The sequence below is a fragment of the Periplaneta americana genome, chromosome 14 (genome assembly GCF_040183065.1).
Source record: "Periplaneta americana isolate PAMFEO1 chromosome 14, P.americana_PAMFEO1_priV1, whole genome shotgun sequence".
Classification (NCBI taxonomy): Eukaryota; Metazoa; Arthropoda; class Insecta; order Blattodea; family Blattidae; genus Periplaneta; species Periplaneta americana.
The window spans coordinates 57728066-57741301 of NC_091130.1; the positions used below are offsets into that span (position 1 = coordinate 57728066).

General features: G+C 36.8%; 3 protein-coding genes across 5 annotated transcripts in view; 2 read left to right on the top strand and 1 right to left on the bottom strand.

Annotated features, from left to right (window-relative positions):
* Nucleotides 1-13236, top strand: part of LOC138713337 (zinc finger protein 740-like) — a 203521-nt gene that overhangs the window by 114342 nt on the left and 75943 nt on the right. The window lies entirely within an intron of this gene.
* The window catches only part of LOC138713334 (leucine-rich repeat-containing protein 15-like), a 149249-nt gene that overhangs the window by 106378 nt on the left and 29635 nt on the right, over nucleotides 1-13236 (top strand). Inside the window, exon 1 of one of the 2 annotated variants that reach the window (XM_069845344.1) lies at nucleotides 9447-9610. The exons of the other annotated variant lie outside the window; for it this stretch is intronic. Within the exon in view, the coding sequence (XP_069701445.1) occupies nucleotides 9601-9610 (10 nt within the window). The 5' untranslated portion in view covers nucleotides 9447-9600. Of the gene's footprint in view, nucleotides 1-9446; nucleotides 9611-13236 lie in introns of those variants that run through there. 2 annotated transcript variants of the gene reach the window in all.
* LOC138713335 (zinc finger protein 501-like) lies at nucleotides 1802-10528 on the bottom strand. Of its 2 annotated transcripts, none has more exons than XM_069845347.1 (4): nucleotides 10392-10528; nucleotides 6312-6464; nucleotides 6098-6189; nucleotides 1802-3998 (listed from the first exon to the last, which is right to left on the bottom strand). In XM_069845347.1, the coding sequence occupies exons 2-4, from the start codon at nucleotides 6462-6464 to the stop codon at nucleotides 3107-3109; spliced, it is 1137 nt and encodes a 378-aa protein (XP_069701448.1). In that variant the 5' UTR covers nucleotides 10392-10528; the 3' UTR covers nucleotides 1802-3106. The 2 variants fall into 2 exon arrangements, with proteins under 2 accessions (XP_069701448.1, XP_069701447.1); XM_069845346.1 differs by lacking the exon at nucleotides 10392-10528 and adding an exon at nucleotides 9167-9390.

Here is a 13236-nt window from a genome sequence, read left to right on the forward strand (position 1 = left end):
CTCGTGAATTACCCTGTAGGTATTTGCGTTTAATGAAGAGTACCTATCCAATATTCAATTTCTAAAATAGGTCTACATGGAAGTTAGCGGTCACAATAGACTTATACGTGAGAAGAGTTACTGTACGTTCTCATTTTTCCGGACATGTTCTCATTTTCAAGCGTTAAATTAGGCTTACCATTCGGGAGGAATTTTCAAAATCAACACGAATGTACATAAATTGCACATTTGGATTTATTTATTTTTCTAATTATTGGCTTTGAAACAACGACAGCTAAGATTCTCGATATACTAGCTAGCATCTTCGCTTTATTCACGAGTTAGGAGCCCAGAATGACACTCGACACTTTTTGAAGGTCTGAAGGACAGAGCCCCCATTTCACCTCTCTGTTTCCTTATTCTTACTGCTTTACTGGTCGATTCGCACAAGAGGTTCTCTTTGTTCTGATACCTCAGTTTTCCTACATGACTGGTTCACATGAGCCTTCAGGCGAGGATTGCGAGTTCTTTGCCACGCTCGCCGAGCATTTTTTTTTTTTTTTTTTTTTTTTTTCCAAATGGGTGGTCTAAGGAGAGGAATCGCCTTGTTGTGGAGTTAGTGAAAGGACAGCTATAGTGAAGTACAATTTTCGTCATTTCAGTTGCGTAATATTTCATTCATATTGTTATTAAAAATCACTGGCATTTTGAACAAAATTGGATCAAAAGAGAAAATATTCATGGGTTGTTTCAATGAAGTTACCCTAAATTGGAACATGAGTGACGGAACTCTTAACTATACAAGAGCGTGGAAATATTAATACATATAGCAGAAGTGTTTACTACTAGTAGCGATGAGGATAGCGATAACGATGGTAAAGTGGTAATATGAATGAAACTCTTGTCTAATATAAACAATCCATATTAGTCACATCGTAGCCCTACTTGGAATGCATGATTTTTCTTTGTTCATAACACAGATAAAACTCCCTCGTACATTTAAACATTGTGTTAAACATAATTTACGTAGTGACAGGCCTGTAATTACTCTGACACTATAGTTACAAGAATATCAACATGTTAGTAATATTTCTTCTCTGGAGCTTTAATATCCGTTAGCTCGTTTTGGTTACGGGTTTTAATATGAAACGTTTATGCGCTTAATATTCGAGAAATTTGCTCACACTTTCTATTAATATGATGACGTCATTAATTAGTTGGTCTTCGATGACTGAAATCGTGATGCATTTAAAAAGAAGTACTTTCGAAATCAGTAGCCGTGACAAAACAAAGGATAAACAAATGAACGTGACATAATGAATTGAATTTTTTTAAGTGTAAAAACTTAACGAAATATTGAAATTAATTAAAATTTAATCAAAAGTTTATTGTTCTACCTACACAAGTGGGGTGACTAATAAATTGCCGAGAGTATGACGACAGGAGTAGTTCAAATTCCAAAAAAGAATATTCCAATTTTCTGACAGGCATAATACATGTTCTAAAAAAAAAAAAAAAAAAAAAAAAAAAAAGGAATTGCTATATTAAACTCCTATTAAACGTGCATTTATATATAAACTTGTTTAATGTTGGCCACGTTAGGACTAAGAATATGACGTCGCGCCGTAGCCTTTCTCGTTAGCACGAATTTTTTGTAATGACATATTATTAGTCATTACAATTTTTCGAACAACACGTTGGCGTGATATTGACGTGTTAGTCGTTTCGACTATCAATGACATTGTTGTCTCGAGACTAGATCTCGCGAAATGAGGAAGCAATTATAAAGTAAATTTAAATGCGGAGAGTATAAAGACAGAAATGAAAAGAAATATAAAAATTTTATTTCAAATCCCAAATATCCTTACAATCCCAATCGTGCTCACAATACAATCACGAACAGCATCAACATTTGACGCTATTGTAGGGATTCAATGAATCTCCTGTCGCGTTTTTATAATGCTAGTATAGTCAGAAAGTACCGGACCTTCGGGTGAAAACGCCATGCTCTGTAGGCAACTTCTCTTTCTTATCCGTGTGGTATGCATCCTAGTCTCTAGGCGATTACTCAATGTGCCGACCGATCGAAGGGGAAAGTAATGCTTGAAGTGCTCTTCGATATCCAGGGTCTCATAAATTTCCAGTTTATTCCTGAGGATCGAACTGTTAGTAAGGAGGCGCATGTTGCAATTCTTCGGCGTCTTCGTGATGCAGTTCGACGAGGATGACCCAATTTGTGGCAAGGACAGAATTGGGTTCATCATGACAATACCCTAGCACATAGGTCGCTCTTGGCGAGCGAAATCTGCTGGAGCAAGATCTGGAGAATATGGTGGCTGTGGAAGGACAGGTATTGTTTGTGCAAGAAATTCGCTCACCAAGAACCAACGATGTGCTGAGACATTGTCATGATGGAGAACTCAATTCTGTCCTTGCCACAAATTGGGTCTTTTTCGTCGATGTGCATCACGAAGACATCGAAGAATTGCAACATGCGTCTCCTTACTGACAGTTCGACCCTCAGAAATAAACTCGAAATTTACAAGACTCTGGATATCGAAGAGCACTTCAAGCATTACTTTCCCCTTCGATCGGTCGGCACACTGATTGTGAGTCTATACGCCTGGAGAGTAGGCTACATACCACACAAACCAGGCGGAGAAGTTGCCTGCAGAGCATACTTTCTGACTACTAGTATACTCTTTTATATTATATGTCGTATAAGCCATTGCGATTTAAAACACCAGAATTCACTTCCTGACCGTGGCCAGCACGATAGAGGACCACGGCGGTCAAATAACAGGAAAAATACAAGACAAGGTACGAAATACACATTTCCATACAAAGAGAAATTTTCGCCCACGACGTGGACCGATTGATTGGAAAGCATGAGCAATATACTATGCTGGTTGGTATAAATGTTAGCAAAAGCTACAATTTTGGGAAACCTTGTCTCATAATTTTAATTTTCGTCTTCATTCAGATAATTATTAACTGGTAAATATGCTTTTGAGATTTTTTTGGAAAATTCAGTTAAGCCCTCTTCTAGTATAATACGCGACACCATTGGGAACAACTTCAGTAATTAGCATTAGTACAATAAGATACTGTAATTTAATAAGCCATTTTAATGATGAGATTTGCGATGTTTATTGAGAACTTGTTTACGTGCAAAACATTTTCCACATTCTAAACAAGAGTAAGGTTTTTCCCCAGAATGTATCTTCATGTGATCTTTCAGATGACAACCTAGAAGAAATCTTTTGCCGCATTCCGCACAACAGTAACGCTTGTCTCCAGTATGGGTTCTGGTGTGAATGTATAAGTCACTGCTACCACTAAATCGTTTTCCACATTCGTTACATACAAATGGCCTTTCACCGGAATGTCTCATCAAATGCCGCTTAAAAATACTGCTACTACTGAAACATTTTCCACATTCGGTACAACAAAAAGGCTTATCTCCTGAATGCGTAATTAAATGATCCTTCAAATGACAACCATGAACAAAACTCTTCCCACACTCATCACACGCGAAAGGCCTTTCACCGGAATGTACTTTCAAGTGCACTTTCAGGTGACTACTTCTAGCGAAATGCTTTCCACACTCTTCGCACAAATAAGGCTTTTCTCCAGTGTGAGTTTTCATGTGGTCTTGCAAGGTGCTTCTTCTCCCAAAGCACTTTCCGCACTTATTGCATGAAAATGGCTTCTCCCCGGTATGAGTTCTTGTGTGAGCTATCAGATTACTTTTCTGTGGAAACCATCTGCCGCAGTCTTGACAGATGTACTTCTTTCTCATTGGTTTCACTTCATTATGTTCGTTTTCAACATTACGCAATTTTTTCTCTTTTATTAACTCGTCACTGTCTTTAGACATTAACATCTGAGCGATAGCTGTCGAGTTGTTGGGTGTTTTTTTACATGAACTTAACCTTTTGACGTTTCTTCTGGAAGAAGTATTGGGTCTAGAACAGCGATCATTGGTTTGTTGCAAAGAACACACGACGCCTGGTAACCTGTTAACATAAATTTTCACTATTTTGAATACAAATTTATAATTAATATTAATGCTGTTGTGAGAAAAATCATTCAAAACTGATCTACTACGTATTATTACTTCTACACATTTTCTGTTGCTGTTACGATTAATGAGGTCTCTCTCTCTCTCTCTCTCTCATATCTGGCCGACATCTACGGCTGCCCACTAGGATGCAGAATACAAAGCAGAGGTTAACTTAAAAATGAAATATGATTTGCGGAGGGAATATGGAACAATGATAAATTTAAAAATAAAGTACAATTTGATTTCGGAGAAACATGAAATGCAAGTACAATGAAGAGTAATGAAATGAAGTAAAAAAAAAATATTACGCAGTGTTATATAAGTGAGTGTGTAAAATTGGATAATGAATCTCTCAATACCATTAGACAAATTTTGTTAATGTCCTCATTAGAAAATTTAAGAAAAAGAATGGTTTTGGTTATCTTAAATGAAGTTCCCCTAGGGCCAAAAAGAAGTCTTTTCACTTCCCATGTATTAATATTCATTTTGTATCTCTCACTGAAGTGAGGAATACATGGATTGTAAATAAACTAAAAAGTATATAATTGTACAGAATGGAAGTGATATAATTGTGTAGATTGTAGGGAGCAATAAAATAAATAAACTATTATGCGTTTTGTAATTAAGTGCATGGTTAATTAGAAAAATAATTAGGCCGAAAATCTGCGTAGTTTGGCAACAGCGCATTGCCGGCTCACCTACGAATACACACGCGCACTCGGTATGAATAGCAGTATTCCGTCCCTTAATCATTGCAGTAGGCTTGTCACACTTCCTAATGGCAAGACATAACGATATGTAAAAAAATCTTCAATTTGATTTTAAAAAGTGCAAAAGGATATATCATTCCCTATCAGATTCTCTAATGATACAAGTAAAAATCAGAATAGTACGGACAGTATTTATCGAGTAAAAGTGTTAACATTTAGGGGAAGATTATGTTTCTCTTTTTTTTTTCTGTGAAAAGTATTCATTTGAGACTAATATGGGATTAGCATTTTTGTTTCAACTCTAGTTGTATTACTTCCACCGTGTATAAACATATAAAATATTAAACATGGGTTTGTAGATATTTACGAATTTATTACCACGTCTTTTGCTTACGTACGTACGATATTAGGTATATAATCCCAATACACGGTATTGTGCCAGAATTCAGAATCATACGCCGTGGCGTCGTGATTGACACATGTGTCAGAATATGATGCCCATTACTATTAACAAGAGCTGGAGATATGGCGTGGTAAGAAATGCAGAAATGCGGCTAAAATTAACGCCGCCTTTCTTGTTATGCATGTACTACTTTTTCCTGACAACATTAATATCAATAAGATTACCTTTGTACACAGCTCGGCAAACCCATTGTTGTAAGCATTTTTACAGCACGCTATTATGAAAGTCACAAAACACAAAATACTACGTATAAGTTGTTGTTTATTGTTAGTAAAATAACGTGTACAAAAATACAGTCTTAATTCTTATAAGTGAAACATTATAGAAAACCATGCCAAACTAACAGGCAGCATGTTTGAAATGAATAGTACAACTGCAGAACTGTTAAGACACCAGCTACTCACGGTGCAATATCACTCACGTCTTCAAAATTACGAAATCTTTCCACGCCGACCAAATGCTATTTCGAGAGTGATGAGACGAGACTCGAAAGACAAATGCAACGAACACAGCGATCGAGAGCGGCAGTTAGTTTTGTTCATCTCTAGTTCTCACCTACCGACCGAAATGAGTATATGCAAGTCATTACCAAAAGCCTGAACTAACCAAACCTAACCTGTCCCTGATATTCAACCTCACGAAAACTCGCTTTCTATGTAATCTTACATACCAATAAGTTTACATGGAAGGCATGCGATTCGACCTCTCTGTCGGCCACCATTTTCACAGCAACTTCCAGCCTTATTGCATGTGAAATTAGCATCGACACTCAATTTGTCTTTTGTTTAGGATGTATGACTTCGACAAAAAATTAGCATGTAGATAAATATCCCCTACCTTGCTTTGGTAAAGCAGTTATGAAGAAATACATTTACTTACTCTTTGACTTCAACTTTAACGGACACTCTTTCCCAGCACTCTGGACCATTAGAGACAGCACTTTCTGAGTGATGGTTTTCGTCTGATGTTTCCTTGAGGATGTAAATGTACGCAATTAGAAATATCCAACGGGAGATTTCTCCTTTAGACTGATTATTGTAATCGAATATCTATTAGATCTACTATAGTTAGTTATCGTCACTTGAAAGCATACCTGAACTACTTGAACATTACACTCCTTTTCTTTCAGAAACTGCCTTAATGCTGTGTCAGAATTTTCGCATTGTAACTTGAAGCTGTAAGATGTGTCTAGCTGATGTACACAATGTTCACAGATCTGTGCGGGAAGGCCGTCACCAACACACATCTAGAGATAAAACCACTGCAGTAAGAATGATAGACAATGTTAGATGTTGTATTTGTTATATAAAAGAGTTGAGTTTCAACCACCAATATGTTTGTTATGATATTCGATACTATTTCGAGTTGTTATGCTCATCCCGTCAACGTGGAAACGTTGCCAGTACTATTAACTGTATCAATAGCAATTTGAAAAATTGTAATACGACGGTATATGGTCTTGTATTTTTTAGTTTCAAACTGATCATTAATATGGAACAAGCCACATTTTGATACGAGACACACAAAAGGATTATAAATTATTGAATACGTCAATCGTTTCAAAATGTAGGCATCCTATGTAACCCCACCCCCGAAGAATTTCGTAACTTAGACCATCCTTATTCTATCAGCCTATCCTGTATGATAGAACTCATAAGTATGATTGAATTTAGGTAGGGTGACCAGACGTCCGGATTTCGCCGGACATGTCCTGCTTGTTTAGTATTTTGTGGTCGTCCAGCCGGCTTTTTACGATAAAGTCAAAATGTCCGGCTTTCTGCCTTTCAAAAACATGATGTACCAAATATTGAAATGTGTTTCTAAACTTTGCTGTGTATGTCAATTATTTTTTTTTAAATATGCATCCATAGATAGTTGCTAACTACTAGGATCGCTAATATCGCCTCATTACAGACAATGCGAAATAGTACCGGCACAATCTATTGTTCCTAGCACCTTCACAACTCAAGCTTCGTGACTGTATATACTAGACTGTGGTACAATAAAATTTGAAGTATTTTACACGCAAAGAATTTCACCCTATTTATTGAAATCCTCAAAGCTACTGAAGGACATTTTTTCCTTTTCACACAAGTATGAACAATTACATTTTCCCGAACATACTCTTACTATTCCAAATAAGTAATATTGTCACCAAGAAATGTTAGTGCTTATATTGAACTTCAGGTAAGAAAAAGTACTGAGGTAAACACACTTGCAAAATATATTATGCCTCTGTGATACGTAACGTGATTTGTCATCTTATTGCAGCTCGCGAACTCTTCACATGTGTTCGGTACAGTCTATTAATATGGAAATTTCGAAATTAGTTTTAGTTCGGTAGTCTATTAATATGGAAATTTCGAAATTAGTTTTAGTTTCTATGAAGACAGGCAATGAATTCTATAAAATAATGCATTTTATGCTCGACCATGCCGAAATGTAGTAATTATACACCTGGTAGCAGTCCTTTATGCATGTCATTAAAGTACACCTATTCATTAAAGTCCAGGTTTTCGATTATTCCCGGATATGCAATCAAAAGACGAGGGAAACGTCATGGAGGCTGGAAATCCAATACTGTCGCAGAAGGTTATGTTCTGTTACTATAATAATTAGCGTTAATTGTAAATAATATTCAAATAAATTCAATTTGTCATCTTGTTTTTCAATTTTAAATCAATTTCCAAGTTATACATTCTCTGCATTACATCAAGGTCAATGACATTATTGTTCCTCGGAAAAAATCAATACTTTCGCGTCTGCCAACATCTCACAATTCAAGAGCTATGAACAAGGTCACTTCCGATCTTCTGTCAGATACAAATAAAATGTATACTTCTGAATAATTTAAAGTTAGAAATGTGGTCGAGCATAAAAAGTCGTATGTAACTTGCCTATAATGGTAATTAAGACGCTCGTATGAAAATTATGAAACTCGCTTGCGCTTGTTTCATAAACAAACTTACTTGCGTCTTAATTACTATCATTATAGAGTCGCTGCATAATGTACTATTATAACATCTTGTTGATTAGTCAGATTTTTTTCAACAAAAACGATGTGAAGATAATTAATCATCTGATAATAATTTTATGAAAACTGTATTACTTAATTGTCTTTATGCTGCTGCCAGGACAGAGTCTACCACGCTACAGCACAGACTCTGATCTCTATAGATGCAAGTGTTTCTATTCACTGTTCATTGTAATAATGTTTAGGGGCCTATATGTTAAGTCATGTACAGGAGCGAGATCTTTGTAAGGTTACGAAAGAGACACAAGTCTCAGCATAATACATGGGAAATGATATAGGTTATGTTAAGTTGTAGTTGTATTAAATGCAACAGTACGGCCTAAAGGAAGCCGCCTGCTTTAGACAGTAATATTAATTTTGTGAGAATGGATTTGTGATAACTCATATCTGCACTCTGAACGTATCACAAATCTTGGGTCATGATTTTAACATAAATTTGTCTAAATTATCAGTAACGATCAAGATCTGGATAAGGAAGTGCAAACTAATTTCTAGCATGTACGTTATCACTAGTCAATTAAAGAACAAGCATGATTTGGTACGATGATATGGGAGGTGGTAAAACTCCACCCATTTGTTTACCTAAGTATTTTTCTTTTCTGGAATTCAGCATTGTATGTAATTATTACTGCAATCGAACACATGAACTTCGACACCAGAGTAATTATTATGATGAAGCATTCTTGTTCTAAGTTTGCTTTCAGTTTCTGCTGCGTGTAAATTGTTAATTCTCATTGTTGTATTTCCCCTATCCCCGCCTAGTCCAATAATTCGAGAGCGGAATAATTGACAAATTTTAACAATGATGTGTCAATACACTTACGTTTAACAATACCTACCTCATTCGAGGCTTTTGTTCACATGTCTTGAATAGACTTACGAAATTTCGCAAGTTAATGTTCATAGGTACTAACCTTTATTTTCGGTGCCAATGCCATGATTCTTGTAGGAAGATTTGGTGCATCTTGTTGGTCAAATAGAGGCAATAATAAGTCATTTTGTATCATACACAGGCGGCATATTCTACTAAAATTAAGGGCCATTTTAGAGCAATTAACTCAGTGAAACGTTAATAATGCTCACCATGAGGTGTGGATAAATACAAATGTAAGTATTGAAAATGTCAATGTTGTTTAAAGCATCTTGGATCATTATAGTTATCTAATCTACGGAAAATAGTCAGCCAGACAGTGTTGCCAACTTCAGCGACAAGTCTCTAGATCTAACGGTTTGGAGAGGGTATCTAACGACAAAAATTACGAAATAGCAACAGAAAACACTTGTCACTATAGAGATTGGAGTCTGTGCTGTAGCGTGGTGGAATTTGCAAAGGCAGCAGGGTTATTCCATGCAAAAAAGTATGTTTTTGAACCATGATTTCCCAAAAGTTTAAAATATTGTAGTAGGTTATTTTGTATGTTATAAATATGAATTTCTAGAGTTTATATTAATCATTTGAGACAAATTTAGCTATTTTTACGTTTTGTCACTTTAACTGTTACGGGTGGTCCGAATCATCCATTCCCTTTCCGTACGTTTTCTCATTGAAAGAGTAGGAATTAATAAAAACGTTTCCTATGAAAGTTGTTTGTTTTGAAGAGCTCTATCAAATGGTACCCTATTTGACCCCGAATCCCATTTGAAATTTTAAAGTGATACGCCACTGACCCTACTACCTGTTAGAGCTGATTGATGAAATCAAGCTCAAGTGAAAGTTCGCATGTGGTTTAGTTGTAAATAATTTTGTTTCGAAAATTTTAATGCACTATTTTCCGAAATAAAAGTTTGTTGCAGGTGGTCTGAATCACCCTGTATGTATGTTTTTTATTGCCTCGAAAGTTACGTTTTAAAGAAATTTCAAGACTTTTTTTCTAGACTGGAGACCTTTGGGAATAATAGCACTAAAACAGTTTAAAAATAAATCTTATCAAATGTTTTGCGTAATTTCAAAACCACGAAATCGATGACATCGCTAATAATTAGCCGTCCATGTGTATCTGAATGCTAACAATTTGTTGACAGCAAGTGCGAGTATCACAACCGCGGCTCTTAATGTTAAACACTTATATTTTAAGATTGAGACCTACTCAGCGAATCTATGTAACCTGGTCCACGACCTAAAGATTTCCAAATACGAACCTGTTAGCGTCCTAGGAGCGTTTGACATTTCTGACAACACAATCATCAGCTCATCTTTCATTTCAAGTAAGCGGTTCATTATCTGAAGTTTGGAGTTCCATCTCGATCAATCGTAGAGGGTCCTTTTTTGCTGAAATTCTTCTGCTTTTCGGTTTTTCATTCGCAGTGTTACTCTGTTTGCACACAAAACCACTAAATCATTTATCAGAACTTTTATATATAAATCAAATTAACTCTCTTTGAAAGAGTTTAAGTGTTTTGAAGAGTTAAATTTACTTACTTGAAAAAAGTGACGATTGCCAAACAGTGAGAGAGAAATTCACCCAAATCTGGGCTCTTATCAATTCCTACTTTTACGGTAAAGTTCAAGGTGTGCGTACCACAGTCTAGATGGCAAGATTTAATTTTTTGACGGCAGCAACCATATTTGGGTCATTGTCTGTGACTGGAAGAAACTCTGTTGTTTAGTCCCCAAGAATTAATGACTTGAACGCAACCAGCAATTTTTGTCGATCTATCTTTCCTGTCGAAGGACCAACAGTTTTTACGTCCTTTAATTCTGTTCGCAGTTTATTCTGAACGCTGTCGTATAAGTCGCCTAAAAGAACCTGCAATATTCACGTGAAAATAGATACAAATTGAAAAAAAGCAACCAAGAATCCTGGTTAGTTAAATTATAATGAATAGTTTTTATGTTAGTCAGTTCCGCACACTATCACAATGTTCTTATTACGTAGACCTAAACCACGTGCTTTACTTACATGAGAAACAGTGTTACGACACGGCAGTGAATATCTTGGATTTAAACTCTTGACGAGATCTTTTAAATCTGGCATCTTCGACCACGCTAAGTGATTGCATATCTTTGGACATAAATTGAATTAAAAGTTTATCCAATTTAACTTTTTCAGCACTGTTCCATGGGTATGCTGAGTGCTCGACCTGCTGTCCAACATAATTGTCGGCGCTTTCTTCAAGTTCGCGATTTTGCGATCGCTTCAAATGGTCTAACAAATTCGAAGTTCCACCACCCTTAGAGTAAATTCGCCCACAAAGTTTACAGCGTGTGACTTTATTATTATCTTCAACTAAATTAAAGAATTTCCATGCGACGGATAACCAACTTGGTCCATTTTATTCCACTCACAACTACTGTCAGTCCGTACACGCCGGTCGTCCTTGAGTTCTACGTCCTTCAACTGTCGCTTCGCTCCGAACCACCGCATCCCTCCGTATGTCCCCTGTTCCACCTACGGTAGTACCGGAGATCACCGGTGGAGAGCTTTATTCGTAATCTCAGATACTTCCGCGGTAGTAGCCACTCCCCCCATGAGCAGCACTGTATCACGGCGTCGTAATACCGTTACCTACATTCGCATCAAGCGTTCGTTTACGTCAGTATTTTTCGTATCTGGAATTCAGATAATACCGTACCGTTCAAAAAGTGACAAAGGGAAGTAACCGCCCGTTTTAAGCCTTGGTTTTTCTGAACCGACGCATGCGACGTGCGAAGCCCGCCTCGCACAAATCCGGACTACACGAGAGATAGTGAGTGGTTTCTATGGCTGCGAGGTGCGAGGCCTCGCACGTCGCATGCGTCGTTTCAGAAACACCAAGGCTTAATGTGTCAGCTTTCCGCAGTAAAACCTGCATTACATTACATTACATTACAGGTGTAATATAGTTTATTGGCTTACCTTATAATAAGTGCTGGAACTCTCGATTCTTGTAAATATAGCGCGGCATTTTTTGTAGATAAGATTTATTCGTAATATGTATCATAAATGAAGATTCGCTGTTCTACTGTCGTAATTCTTTACAATTGCGCTATTAGAGGCACATAGGCCACCAACCAAAATATGTATATGCAAGGCCTTACCAAAACTCGCTTTCTACTTGCCTGTCTGTCTGTCTATCTATCTATCTATGCACCTACCAAAAATTCTACATGCAAGGCATACTACCCATCTCTCCGCCGACCACACTTTCACAGCAACTTTCCACCCTTATTCCGGAGCGAAATTGGCGTCGCCGCTCAATTTGTCTCTTGTTTAGGCCTACGATTTTACCCTAATGTGTTCTGCATTGCTACGAACTAAACTGAATTGCATGAATGGAAGTCAGTTGTATATTATAAGTTAAGTCGCTCTTATTTCTGGCAGCCAATCACGTTGCAGGTCGGCTACATTTAAACATGTGCGTCTTTTCATTCGCTGCTGATGACGTTATGCACTTCCTAAGACTCGAAAATACTTAATATAAACGCCCGTTATTTTGGTTCTGTCATTGGCGTTCGCAGAAAGCACATGATGACGTTATTTGCCTCTCAATTGCAGTGCATTTGATTTATTTTCATAGGAGCTACGATATGGTAATGTTTAACAGATTCCTCATCTGGTAGCTCGGCAACGAAAAAACAAAAATGGCGAATGATACTACCTACCTGGACTTTATAGAGCCTGGACGCGACTATATATTAATCTTTAAGTCCTTTCAGCCTGTTATTTGTTCATACTACGTAACATAAAATCTCACACTCGATCCAGGAGAATGTATACACTACTCCCTCGGCAGTCGCCTTCGATCTTTAACAGTAAAGAGCTGATGGCATGGATGCATTTGAAGTCTACAAGCTGTAAAATAAGTATCAATTACATAAATGAAGATAATATTTTTCTATCTCAAAAGACTCCACCTATAGACTAAGATTTTGTTAGCGGAAAATATATACAGTGCTCTTCTATGCTGTAGGCCTATAACATTACCTCAATTAAATTTTAATTTTACGTTTTCGCGTATATTTATAATTATTTTTGGGGTCAGTCATTTAAAGCACTGAAATTTC